Source organism: Rhinolophus sinicus, linkage group LG07 (assembly GCF_036562045.2).
Source record: "Rhinolophus sinicus isolate RSC01 linkage group LG07, ASM3656204v1, whole genome shotgun sequence".
NCBI classification, from domain to species: Eukaryota; Metazoa; Chordata; class Mammalia; order Chiroptera; family Rhinolophidae; genus Rhinolophus; species Rhinolophus sinicus.
Genome location: NC_133757.1, coordinates 104776120 through 104791099, shown reverse-complemented (window position 1 = coordinate 104791099; position 14980 = coordinate 104776120). Strand labels below are relative to the sequence as shown.

Below are 14980 nucleotides of genomic sequence, written 5' to 3'. Positions count from 1 at the left end.
AGTCTTTTGTAATGTTATGTCAAGGTGTATTTTCAGGATTTGAAAAACATAAGTAGTGCCAGAAAAAACTTACATGAGCTTTTTTTCTTTTAGCCTGGGTCTTGGTCAGCTACCATGTTTCCCCGAAAATAAGACCTAGCTGAACCATCAGCTCTAATGCGCCTTTTGGAGCAAAAAATAATATAAGACCCGGCATTAAATTAAATTAAATTATATTATATTATATTATATTATACCCAGTCTTATATTAAAATAAGACTGGGTCTTATATTAATTTTTGCTCCAAAAGACGCATTAGAGCTGATGGTCTGGCTAGGTCTTATTTTGGGGGAAACACGGTACAGAAAAAGCTATAGACTAGGACTTGAATTGACAGGCAGAAGAGTTCCTGTGCATTCTGAGGGTGAAGATGAAGTTAGTAGACATTTGGTTGCTGATTGGCCAGTATGGAGAGAGTTAGGGGAGAGTATGGTATGAGAAGCAGCCTCCGAAGTACTTAGGTAGGGGTCCAATTATAAGCAGTTTTAGAGCCATGTTATAGCTATTGGAGTGCTGAGAAAGTTTGTTTGATTATCTGGCATTTTGAGCTTTTATGTAGTAAGGACTCAGGCTCTGTCTCTCCTCAGCCTCCTCATGGGGAGGCTTTCCCAATGTTGGAAGGGGGCTGTGGCTGGGCAGCCAAAAGGAGGAGACGTACGCAGTGCTTGTCTGAAGCCTGATTTGGCAAACCAAAACGAGGCCCTCATCTTTTGCTGTTGTGAAAGATCTAGGATGAGGACCCGGGATCTGAGGAACAGAGATAATACTCTGCCGTCCTTTAAATATCCTCTTAGACGCAAGTACTTGTGATTTTCAGACTCTGAGTCAAACGGAATATACGATGTCTGTTAATGACACTTAAGACTGCAGTGATTTTTCTGGTGAGAGAGTATTGGTCTCACATATTTTTGTCATGGATATATTTTGGAAAATGACAAACTGTTTGCTACTGGGTTGTAGAGCTGCAAGTCAGCCCCCTCCTTGTGGGTGGGCACTATGATGGGGCCGTATGCCTCCCCACCAGACGGGTGTGATCCCTGTGTGTGGATTTTGGGTTTGTAGGAAAAAGTAGGTTCTGTGCCAATAAAGATGATAGAATGGAATTTTACCCTTTAAAAAAAAATCAGCAGTTTATTGAGGTAAGATTGGCTTATGGTAAAGTCCCCCATTTTAAATATACAGTCCAATGAATTTTGACAACTGTATAAACTTGGGAAACCGTAATGACAATCAAGATACAGAATATTTCCATCCTCCTCACATTTCTTGTGCCCCTTTGCACTCAGTCTTCCCCTGCTGCTCCCCTATCTCCAGGTACCAACTGGTCTGTCATAGATGTGTTTTGTATGTTCTAGAGTTCTACATAACTGGAATCATATAATAAGTATTCTTTTATGTCTGGCTTTTTAAGCTCAGCATAATGATTTGCGATTAAGCAACAGTTATCGCATATATCAATGATTCATTATTCCATTATATGTACACATCACAATTTGTTTTTCCATTAACCTGTTGCTGGACATTTTTTAGTTTTTAGTTTCGGGTTCTTGTGAGTAAAGCTACTGTGAATATGCCAGACGTGATGTGCTGGGTGAAAGGAACTACTGTAAATGGGCCTTTAGCAATACAGTGAGTGGTGAGGTGTGGGGGGAGAGAAGTGTCCTGTATATACAGTCCTGTGCTTAGGTCTCAGCCTTCAGTGAGCCTGTGCCTCTGGACTGTGAACTTCCCCTACATTTCTCAGCTTCTTTCCCACCCCCTTGGGGGGGGGGGGCAGGATGGCCAGAGTGTGCTGGATTGGGGCCTATATCCCCTCCTCAGGTCAGTTAGGCACTGATGATACCCAAGCAACTTAGATTCTGGTTTCTCCTGAGGGTAGGCCTTCTTGGAAGAATGGAGTGCTCTGGTGTATTTGAAAACGGTTCCGTTTCTCCTCCCCAGCTGGAAGGATGAGGAGAGACAGGCACCAGTTCTCTGTGAAAAGTGGAATACATTGTTTAGTTTACTTACTCTGAAGTTTTTTGACTTCTGAAATAAGGGAAAATAGATTATTTTTAAGGTCCTTTACAGAGATGAAATGCTCATGTTAACTTATAGCCACACTTTTTTTAAATCTCATACGATTGGAGCAAGAAACATTTTTACCAACTGTAATCAATGTTCTGTTATTGATTAATATATTTAGTTTCTAAAAGAAATTTGTATTTTCTATAGTTATAAAATTAAGGTATGTATTTTTAAACATAATTTGACCTTTAGAACAGTAAAGTCGGAGTGTAAAACACAATTCTCCTAGTATGGAGGTTTAAAATTTTTTATAACATCGGGAAAATTCTTTAGGCAAAAGCTGACTTAGAAATCCATTATATATAATAGGAAAAGTAGAATTGCTTTAGTTGAATTAATAATCAAGCTTGGCTTTCTGTAATATTTTTCCAGTTGTAAGTGATAGTCTGTCACAACGTTATTTACAAGGCAAGGATATTGCCCCCTTGTACCTATAACAGGTAGCTTGTCAAGAAATTTGAGTGCAGTTTTAAAAGCTCGATGCATTTTTTTATTATATTAGTATCATGTTTATTATACATAAGTATTAGGTAGGTTGTAATTATTTCTAAAAATGTTATAATGATGGCTTTTCAGTGCCATCAACGTGAACATAGTCTTTTGAATATTTGCCTTTTCTGACTTGGTGTTATTTATGACTATTTCTTTTCTCTTTTTTTCAGGAGTCTACCATGGCTCAAGAATCGCCCAAAAATTCAGCAGCAGAAATTTCAGTGACTAGTAATGGAGAAGTTGATGACTCTCATGAACATGGCTTTAATAGGGTAAGAACACTTCTCTTTCTCTTCATGCAAAGAATCATGATAAGCCCTTAAATGTTGAGATGAAAGTAATACACAGAGTTTAATATGGGAACATTTCCTGAGATTGGCTAAAATGCCAGTAATCTTACGTTATCAGGTAGGTCATGTTAGTGATTTGTCAAGATTAAGCTTTAGGCCAGGAAGCACTTTGGCTTTAACGTTATCGGTAATTCTGTTGGATTACCAGAACAAGAGTGTGTCTGGTGATTTTGGCATATAACTTTATAAAACTACTTAATTTTATTTGTGATAAGAAAGAATACTAACTATAGATTATCCTTGAAAAAATTGGCACCATCTAATCTCTTTTCTCTGTGTCTTTAGTACATAATTCCTAGATAGACTACTCCTAACTTTGCTGTTCACTTTCTAAAGTGGCAATCTTGACTCAGTGGAAAATGTGATCCTTGTAATTTCGATCAGCCTCTTTTTTGAAACTGAAATTTAATTCATTTTAATGGAAACACCTGGGTTTGAAGATAACCTGGGTTCAGATTTTAGCTCTGCAATTTCTAGTGGTATAACCTTGGACTAGTATTTAATTTTTTCTAGTTTTTGTTTTCTAATCTCTATAAATGAGAATCTTATTTTTATGAGGATATTAATATTAAGTGAGATAAAATAAGTAACATGCCAAGTATAGTCCTAGAAATGGTAGTGATGGATGGTTATTGTTTTTGGAGGTATTTTCATGAAGCATCCCTCTTTATGACATTTGACACATGAATAAAACTTTAAAAATATAGTTTTCATATTCTTAAAGTAATGGTTGAAAGATAGTTGAATTATTTTACAGTTTAAATAGGACTCTTTACTTCATACGTTTGAGAATAAAATCATTTACGTATTTTAGTTTAATAGAAGGTGATATTTTAGATAGGGGTTTCTTGGTCTCAGCACTATCAACATTTTTTTATTGTGGAGGGTTGGTCTGTGCATGGAGGACAGTTAGCAGCGTCGCTGGCCACTTGCTATTAGATACCGGTAACACCCTACTGTTGTGACAAACAACAGTGTCTCCAGGTGTTGCCAAATGTCCCTACAGGTGGGGAGAAACTCGTTTCTGGTTGAGAACCACTGTTTTAGATAGATCACTTTCATTGGTTTTAGAAAATTCCACTGAATTTCACTTATTTTTGCCTCAGCAGTCCTTTGGAGGAAATTAATATAGCTTCAAGCTTTACATTTATTTTAATTGCAACTGGTTTAACTTGGTTTCTAAGCACCTATGGCCCCAATATAGAGTGACTCACAGAAGAAAAAGACTCTTAAATTCTGAACACGAAAAACATTTTCACTTCACGTTTTAGCCTTTCAGGTGTTTGAAAACACTAAGACACAACTGCAATAATAAAGAAACTCAAGTTACCATCATTAGACTCTACCAATTACTTACATTAATTCAAATAACTCATTATACCAAAGTGTTAATGATTGCTTCATCTTTCCATAATAGCTCCTCTTGCAAATTTATTCTGAAGATACTTATTAGCTGCTGTATACCAGGCACTGGGGATATAATAGTGAACAGAAATGACAAAAATACCTGCCATCAGGGAGGTGATATTCTAATAGACAATCTAATGAGAGCTAAGGACCTTTGTCTAAGAAAAATGCGAAACGTACAAAATGCATTGTTTTGAAGATTCACCTGCCTTCTTGAATGTCTTCTTGTTGATCTTTTAAGCTTTAGCTTATACACAGCACCCACATCAAGTTTTAGAACATTTCTAAGACCTTAATTGGCTCTCTCTTGCTCTCCTCTAGGCAGCACCCCTCCCTATCTTCCTCCCTCCCAGAGTAATCGCTGCTACTTTAACTCTTAGCTTTTGACTGTTTCTGAACTGAATGTAAATGGAATCATACAGTATGTACTTTTTTTTTGAGTGGCTTTCACCCAACATTATGCCTGTGAAATTTATTCATATTGTTGCTTGTGGTAGTATTTAATTCTTTATAGTGTAGTTTTCCATTGTGTTAATGTACCACAATTTGTATATCCATTCTTTAGTTGATGGATACCTAAGTTGTTTCCAGTCCATGGCTATTATGAATAAAGCTGCTGTGTCCTTTCTGGTGCAGGTCTCCTGGTGTATAGAATCACCTGTTTCTATTGGGTATATACCTAAGAGTGGAATTGCCAGGTCGTGGGTACATGATGTTTGGCTTTGGTAGATATTGTCAACTAGTTTTTCAAAGTGGTTGAACCAGTTGACAGTCTTACCAGCAATGAGTGAGAGTTCTAGTTTTTCCACATCCTTACCAATTCTTGGTATTGTCATACCTTTTAATTGTAGCCATTCTGATAGAAGTATAATGGTATCTCATTGTGGTTGTAATACGCACCTCCCTGATGACTAATGATACTGAGCATATTTTCATATTCTTATTGATCATTGGGGTATTACCTTTCATGAATTGCCTTTTCAGCTCCTTTGCCCATTTTTCTATTGGGTGTGTGCCTTTTCTAATTCATTTGTAGGAGTTCTTTATATATTCTGGGTATAAGTCATTCAGTTGAATATGTGTGCTGCAGATATTTTCTTCTAGTCTGTAGCTTGCTTTTGCGCTCTATTAAAGGTATCTTGATGAACAGAAGTTGTTCATGTTAATGGAGTCCAATTTATCAATGTTTCCTTTTAGTGATTTTTGTGACCCTTTTAGGAAATCTTTGCCTATCCCAGTATGATGAAGATACTCTTTTACTCTAATAGTTTTATTTTTTTGCTTCTAATACTTAGATCTGTGATTCATCTTGAATTAAAATTTGTATATGGTGTAATGTAGGGGGTCAAGTGTTTTTTTTTAATCATAAATATCGAATTAATATTCACTGTTTATTGAAAAGACTATTGGTTATATCCCCTGGGGGCTTTTGCTGTTAATCAGGTCATCACATGTGGATTCTTTGTTTTATTTCTTGGTCTTTTTTTCTATCCTTGCAATAATACCACACCATCTTTCTTCCTTACTTGCTATGATAATTACGTTTGGAACATATATTAGCTTCAGCCTTGATACCTGGTAGTTAATTCCTCCACCTTTGTTCTTCTTCTGCTTTGTACCTAAACCTATTTGTGAGTCTTTAGTTAAGAACCTTTATTTGCCTTTGAGTAACACTGAAAAATGTTTCTTTTAATCTTTTCATATTTTAACTTTAGAATAAGAGGTCTTAGTAGAATGAAGTGAATTAAACCATAATATATATATGTAAGTTCTTTGCTTATGCAGTTAAAGCCAGTTAACTTACTGCTTTCTAAGTTTACTCATTGGTTAATGTCAAATTCTCTTTTTGGAGATTCTCCTGCAATGTTATTTCACTTACTATTGGAAGGTAGGGAAAAACAAATCAGATGTTGGCTTGGATTTTTCCCTAACTGGATATGAACGTTACCAGTGTGCAAGGCTCATAAGAAGCAATAATCCACTTCAACCAGTATATCCCACTTCACTTCCCTGAAGAAATTCAACATCATAAAACTTGTTTCTGTTGTATTTGCTCTTATTACAAATGTATGCATAAGTCTCTTACGTTTTTTAATATACTTTAATTAAAATGAAAATTGGCTATGTGATACTTTTCACCATGAGTAAAAACAATATTTCAAAAGCACCTTTTGGGCCGGCCCAGTGGCTCAGGTGGTTAGAGCTCCGTGCTCCTAACTCCTAAGGCTGCCGGTTCGATTCCCACATGGGCCAATGGGCTCTCAACCACAAGATTGCCAGTTCAATTCCTCGAGTCCCGCAAGGGATGGTGGGCAGCGCCCCCTGCAACTAAAAAATTGAACACGGCACCTTGAGCTGAGCTGCCGCTGAGCTCCCAGATGGCTCAGTTGGTTGGAGCATGTCCTCTCAACCACAAGGTTGCCGGTTTGACTCCCGCAAGGGATGGTGGGCTGTGCCCCCTGCAACTAGAAAACGGCAACTGGACCTGGAGCTGAGCTGCGCCCTCCACAACTAAGACTGAAAGGACAACAACTTGAAGCTGAACAGAACCCTCCACAACTAAGATTGAAAGGACAACAACTTGACTTGGAAAAAATAGTCCTGAAGTACACACTGTTCCGCAATAAAGTCCTGTTCCCCTTCCCCAATAAAAATAAAATAAAAAAGCACCTTTTGACCTTTTTGAATAAATTGCAGTCAAGCTCTATTAGGCATATAGTTACTAAATTTCGACATAGTTTCCCTCCTTTATTTTTTGAGCAATGAAAGGGAAATTTCATTTCAAATCCGTGTTTCTATTTGGATGTAGATAAAAGTTCATGAAAGTGTTAAAATGTATTGCTTCACATTATACTATATTTTATAGACTAGTAAAGAGATCTCATATGTAAAACTAGATCATAACCATAGTTTTCTGAGGCATTTTACTTATATACATCTTCCTTTTATATCTATTTGTTGTTTAAAGTCATGTAATGGTTTTTATTTAATGCACACTGCATTATGCACTTCAAAAGGTGTAAAATCTTGTATAAAATGAAGGTGGTAGCGTATTAAGTTGTCATAACTTGGCTGGCCAGTTGGTGTCACTGTGGTATAGGCAGTTAAATTATAAATGTTTTTGTTTTTCTGTCTCATCGCAGATGTTTCGTTTTTCATTGGATTTCCCTTCTTAGTCTGTCTGAGAGGCTCAAGTTCAACTCTTCACATTTATATAGGGATTATAATGGCAAAACTTGTCATAGGAATCCTCTGGCAACAGTTTAACATATGTTAATGTTTTGAAATTTATTATTCTTTATTAAGATGAGGGGCAACAGCTGTATGTAGAGAGGATAAGATAATCTTAGTATCATCACAGTTTGTTTACAGCAAAAATATTTCTGCTTCTAAATAAAAAATAATTCCTATTTTTTAAAGATTAGTAAAGTTAATGTCTAAATATAAATTACTTTTTGACTTGTAAACTGCATATTATTTATAGTTTATTGTTATGGTCCTGGTCAAAATATTAGATTAGAAATGTGCAATTTGTGCCATGAGTTAAAGAGAAGACGCAAATATTAGCTTCAGATGGTTGAAAATTCTTGTGACTTAAATTCTATTTGACAGATTTACAGAAATTACCTTAGATGTAGCTAAAATGAAACTTTTCCTGTGGTAGGCCCAAAACTAAAATCCACAATTTTTCCACCTATGGATTTTTTCTCTAGAAAAAATTTATATATACACAAAATACCAAATACCAATTTTAGGGAGTTTAGGACTCCCTGAACTCCACCTGTAGATCCTGAGGTTCCCTGGGTCTCAAAAACTCCTGGTCTACAAGTTTTGAGTTAAATCACAGGATTTTAGTTCAGTGGAAGTACCTTAGAGAGCCCCAAGACTCACTACTTTTACAACTGAGGAAAAGGGTCCTTGAGGTTGTGATGGAATTGCCCATATAACCTAGCTAACCCAAAGCGTAGGTGACTAGACTGTAAGTCCGGTGAGGGTAAGAACACTCCCATTACCTTAGCGCCAGTCCCTGGGAACACTGTTGGCACGTAGTAGTAATGGAGGCTTTCATTACATGTTGGCTGAATGAATGGGGATATTAGAGCCAGAACTATAAACAAGGTTTCTAGACTAAGAACAACAGGGAAGAGATATTATACTACTCTTAGACTTGATATATCTTGTGTCCTTTCCCAGCATGTATCATCTTTGTTGTTGTTATTGAAGTTTTAGTTGGTGAGGTCTTTGTTGTTATTGTTGTTTTATTCTTTAATGCTTTTGTTTAAATAAGTAGTTTCACCATTCCCCTGTACTTATCAGTCTGGATAACTTACTCTAGCAGTCTAGGTGAGATTTGGGAAGGAATAGAAATTGTCACCCAGATTCATTTTATATTTTCTTTTCAAGTATAGAATATATTCTTAGTACTATTACCACAAGGTAAGTTTTAAAATATATGTGTTTACTATATATATATATATATATATATATATATATATATATATATATATATATATATTAAATTAACTCTGGATTGGGAAATCTATTAAAAATTGTGAATAAATATAAATGAAGGCTGAAACCTTATCCATCTTAATTAGAATCCATAGATTGTGCCTTTATTTATAAACAAACGCTACCATAAATAAGTTTTTTGATCTCTAGGAGGAATTTTTTGAATGTAGATACATATAAATATTTCCAGTGATAGTCTTTGAATCAGTTCAGCATTTCCTTGATGCAAGTTGGTACATGATTGCATTATTATCTAACTCAGTACTACTTAGAATCTAGACTTAGGAGATTCGCAGGGGTTGGGTGAAACCAAGAGGTTAGGCAGTAAAACACCAAACAAAAAAGTGATTCTATAAGTTCTTGTTAAATGTTTGTTGAATGAATAAGAGGGGAACAGGAGAGAGAGAAATGAGATTGTGTGTGTGTGTGTGTGTGTGTGTGTGTGTGTGTTAATAAAATGGAAAAAATAGATAAATCAAGAGATTTGCTATCTCGATTAAATGGAATAACAAATATAGGATTAGATTGTGATCATAAAGTAAGTTATAAGACTTAAGACTCCAGAATTGTTTCTTCCTGACTGGTGACAAGGTCCAAGGAGTGGCCATGGGAGTTCCAGTTGCCAAAACAGAATGGGGCATGAAAGATGAGAGGCATTAGAGATGAAGAGGTTAATGAAATCTGAGAATAAAGTGTAGGTTGGGTTGTACTATATTAGTCTAATATATCTTTTATCTGCCTTCAACATTTTTTGGCCCTTTATCCAACTACAAATTACCAAACCTGAATCAAACTACCAACTTTAGGCTTCCTATAAGTATACTAAGGGGGACAAAATTGTACACCTTTACGGACTGTTATTACTACAACCAGTCATTCTTCATCAACATAGGTAGACAGGCTCATGCAATAGATTTTATTTCATTTTAAATGTTTCACTATTTGTATTTTTAAAAAATAAAAGTAACTTACTACATACCATGCCATTAGTAGACTATGGTTTTGATGAGCTATGAAAACTCACCTTATACACCTTATATATATATCACTTTGAAAGGAATTGCAAACTGAATGTAGAATCGTTCCCTGAAAGTGTGCCCAATGGCATGCAAAAAATTGGGAACACCCAGGATGATGGTAAGAGTTGGGAATAGAGGAGAAGACCTGGAATGCCAGAGCCCTCAATAAATATTGGAGATTGACTGGAAAGACCGCAGATGCCAGTGTTAAGGTGTGAAGAGCGCAGTGAGGTAGGGTGACGTGGGGAGAGGGTCAGTATTGTGCAAGGCCTGGAAAGCAGTTCTGTGCTGCAGAGTTCCCCAAAATATAGATAAAGGATTACCTGCACCGGACTCACCGAGCTGACTTGTTTGAAATTCTGACTTCTGGGCTCCACGTTCCAACCTAAAGCCAATTGCAACAGGCAGCTAAGAAGAATCTGCATTTTTAATAGGTTTCTCAGGTGATTCTTACCCAAAATAACTTTTGAGAACTGATAGCTTAGAAGTGCCAGTGGAGGACTGAGAAAAGTGCTGACCCTACCCTGCCTTCCACTCACTTGAAAAGTAGAATGTTGGAGAATCATCGGCTTTGACTCCAGGTAATTGCAGAGAGGAGGCAGAGAGGCCACTCTGAGGAGGCTGAAGAGATTGCAGTGTGTTTACAGTAGAACTGGGGCTGTGGAGTCTGAGGAATAGCCTTGCTTCTGGCAGCCGCTCCATATAGGCAACTAACTGTTAAAACAACAAAGCGGATTTGAAATCACCAAAATTCATAGAACATTTAACATAAAGTTTTCAATCTGTTTCTTTAAAAAAATTATGTAAATGCTTGAAGGTTTTATCTGTTTTGAAGAATGAGATAGGATGTTTAAATGTAGAATATTTCTTTATAAATGAAATATTAGTATTATATCTGCTAGATGCTAGAAATACTAAAGGGGAACAAGATCAGTAAGCAACCTGGTCTTAGCGAGCTTACAGGCAGCAGGGAGAGAAGAGCTAGACAAACTAATTTTAATGCCGTGTGAGAAGGGATGTGATAGCCCACGTATAGTGTGATCTGAGACTGGAGGCGTATGGAAGGATTGCCGGAGGAATTGCTGTCCAAGCTGAATCTGAAGGGTGAGCCAGCCAGATGAAGAAGGGTGAAGAATGTTCCCACCAGGGCAACTCTAACAACCTGAAAGAGGTGTGAGACCACAGAACTGCAAATTCACCATTTATTGTTGAAGTTGAGAATGTAGGGGCCGATGTGTGAGAAATGAGGCTAGAGAGAGAAGTAGGGACCAGATCCCAGAAAACCTTAAAACCATGTTGAGGAGTTTGGACTTTTTCTAAAAGGCTGTGGAGGGCCACTAAATGACATAAAAATGGAAGTGTCTCAGTCCAATTCACAGTTTAGAAAGTTGTTTCTGCCTACAGTGTGAATAATGAAATTCAGGAATGATAAGACTAGACACCAAGGAAACAGATCAATCAGGTCACCAAGGGGGAAGGGAAGGAAGATTTAGGACTTCCTCTTGTAGAGAGACTAGAACTGGTTAGTAAAGAACACCAAGCCACTTTTAAAGATGTACTCGTAGATAGGAGGAAAACTGGGAGGCTATATGGTAGTGTAAGGAAACTAAGGGAGAAGAGAGTTTGTATAATTTATAAAGTATTTGGAGAATCCTTACAGATTGTTGGTGGTTACGGTATAGGCTTTAAGAATCACTCCTTTACTCAAGATTTCTCCTCATCCTAAGTAAAAGGGGAGGATTAATTAGTGAATCTCAGGTTCTGCTTATATATTGTAGTGTTGTGCATCTTATTAAGGATGTGTATTTTAAAGCAAATTTGTTGAACATTTTGTGTTCTTTATGTGTTGGTGGTCTTGCGTTAACTTTAGTTCGAAAGTAGATTACCATGCTAAACTATAAATTACAAAGTTACATTTTTAACCTTATTCCTATTCTTACCTCTCTTAAAATATACAAAACAGAGAAGTTATTTTTGAAAATAAGCACCCCTTCACAGCTTTATGGAAGCTATTACTACAAATGTTACTTTGTATCCTTTGAAAAGGACTTAAAATATACATGAAACTTTTTTTGCCAAAAGCATTATATTTTGATTTAGTTTAGTTATTTGAAAATTTACTTTTAAAAACTGTTAAATTCTGCCGCATTATCCTCATAACTTGAATAGAAAGTTATTTTAGGTTTATTCCGTATTATTGTATAGTTGTTAAGCACAACTTTGCAAAGTCTTAAACTTTGAGTTGAATGCCAGTGACATCAAAATGTAAACTGGGGATTTTACATTGTTGGTTATAAATGGGCTCATTGTCTCTCAAATATATTCCAGAAACTATAGGAGTGAATGCAGTCACAGATATTTGAAAGGCTTCTAAGCTAGGCACAGCCTTATAGTGAGATACTTTAAAATTTTTTAAGGGTTAATGTAATGGCATGTTTTAAGTTTTTGTGAACTATGAAGCTAAATTATATTACTCGGAGAGTATGTATTTTACAAAACAACAATCAACAAAACTCATATAATAATGAGTGTTATCTCACAAGTCATGCATTCCTCTCATATAGTCTGTATCATTTTGTGTTGTTCTTAGTTGCCAGACCACTATCAAATGATAATTCTGTTCAGAATCTGAATAGGCCCATTTGTACCACTTTTGGTTAGACTCCTTCTGTTATTAACAGCTTACGCATAGGAAGGGCTTAGTGCTTTTCAGATTTTACTGTTTTACATAAAGGACAAGAAGTGTTTTTTTGGGTTTTGGTTTTGTTGTTTGTTTTCTGGAAGCACTATTGCTTGTTGAATAAAGGACCTCTGGAAGACCAGTGGGAAGGGTTTGAGTGAGATGTAGACAACTAACTAGAAGTCGTTTATCCTGGGGGCTACGCGTGACAAGATAGGAGGTGTTCCTGAAACTTCTTGAAAATTTAGATAATCAGAGACAATCCATCATATTTACTATTTATTACTAGCTCCGCTCTTCCCAACTACTGCTACTACTATATCTCCTTTCTGGAGATTAATACAATATTTTGTGACAGGGCAAATGATTCAAATGAGTAATGTTCTTTCAGGTAAGTTCCAAGAATGCAGCAAACACAACTCTCTTGGACCTCTATGCCATTTGTATGTTGTTTGAATGTGTTTAGAACTAATAAGTTCAGCAGTGTTGCAGGATATGAGAGTAATATGCTAAACTCAATTTTATTTCTATGCACTAGAAATAAATAACCCAAAAATAAAATTAAGAAAACAATTCCATTTACAATAGCATCAAAAATAAGGATATACTCAGGAATACGTGCAGTACTTGTACACCGAAAACCATAGAACATCATCAAAAGAAGTTAAAGAAGATCTAAATAAATGGAAGGATATCTCATGTTCATGGATCAGACGTCTTAATTTGTTGAGATGGCAATGCTCCCCAAATTAATCAGATTCAACATAATCTCTGTCAAAATCCCAGCTTACTTTTTTGTAGAAATTTACAAATTGATTATATAAATGCAAGGGATCCAGGATAGCCAAGAGAATTTTGAAACAGAAAAATAGAGTTGTAGGACTCACTACTTCTGATTTGGAAACTTACTGTGAAGCTACAGTAATGAAAACAGGGTGGCACTGGCATAAGGAAGACGTAGGTCAATGGAACAGAATCGGTAGCACAGAGATAGGCCCTTGTATTTATGGTCAGTTGAGCTTCGACAGGTTGCCAAGGCAGTTTTCAGTGTGGAAAGAATGGTCTTCAACAAATGGTGCTAAGATGACTGGATATGCACCTGCAGAGAAAGAGGTTGGGCCCAGACTTCACACCATGCTCAAAGTTAACTCAAAGTGGATCAAAGACTTAAATGTTAAGAGGTAAAATTATAAAACTCAGAAGAAAAACAGAGATGTGAATCTTCATGACCTTGGATTAGGCACTTTAGTTTCTTAGATGTGACACCAAAAGCAAGAACAACAAAAAATAAATTAGACTTCATCAACATTTAAAACTTTTGTGCTTCAAAGAACACCATGAAGAAGAAAGTGAAAAGGCAGCCCACAGAAAAAATACTTACAGATCTTATGTCTGAGAATGGATTTGTGTCTTACAACTCAACAGTAAAATGACAAATGACCCAACTGAAACTAGAGCAAAAGATTTGAATAGACATTTCTCCAAAGAAGATATACAAATGGCCAATAAGTACCTGAAAAGATGCTCAGCATCATCAGTCATGAGAGAAATCAGGTCCACACTACATTCAGATACTACTTCATTCTTGCTAGGATGGCTATAATAAAAAATGACAGATAATAACAAGTGTTGGTGAGAATGTAGGGAAATTAGAACCCTCATACATTGCTTTTGGGAATATAAGATGGTGCGGCCACTTTGGAAGACAGTCTGACAATTTCTCAAAAGGTGAAACAGCAAATTACCACATAACCCAGCCAAAAATATGTACACTAATGTTCATAGCAACATTATTTATAATTGCCAAAAAGTAGAAACAATCTAAGTGATGAGCCATTAACTGGTGAATGGATGAACAAATGGTGGTATATCCTTACAATGGAATATTATTCAACCATAAAAACAAATGAACTGATATATGCTCTAATATGAATGAATCTTGAACACAGTATGCTACAAGACACATACTATATGATTCCATTTATATGACTGTCCAGAGTGAGCAAATCCATAAAAACAGAAAATAGGTTAGTGGTTCTAGGTCTGGGGAAGGGTAGGAATGGGAGTGACTTCTAATGGATACAGAGTTTCTTTTGGGTGATGAAAATGTTCTATAATTAGTGATGATGGCTACACAACTCTAAATGTACTAGTAGAACCACTGACTTACACACTTTAAAAGGGTGAATTTTATGGCATGTGAATTTTATTTCAGTGAAGTGAATTCACAGTACAGTGAATACCTACTTGTCTACCATTCAATTAAGAAATAAAACATTTAAATCACTGTCCTTGCCCCACATAGCCACAGAGCTCACTCCCTCACTTTGTTCAGGATTCTTCCCACATTTCACCTCCTGAGAGAGACCTTCCGTGCGTACCCCACCTAAAGTAGCACCCTTTGCCTGTCACTC

The 14980-nt window shown here is 36.3% G+C and overlaps 1 protein-coding gene across 7 annotated transcripts in view; it reads left to right on the top strand.

Annotated features, from left to right (window-relative positions):
* ARFIP1 (ARF interacting protein 1) overlaps positions 1-14980 on the top strand; it is an 82959-nt gene that overhangs the window by 18751 nt on the left and 49228 nt on the right. For all 7 annotated transcript variants that reach the window (XM_019722679.2, XM_019722663.2, XM_019722648.2 and 4 more), the window contains one exon: positions 2769-2870. In XM_019722679.2, the coding sequence (XP_019578238.1) occupies positions 2778-2870 (93 nt within the window). In that variant the 5' untranslated portion in view covers positions 2769-2777. The remainder of the gene's footprint in view (positions 1-2768; positions 2871-14980) is intronic.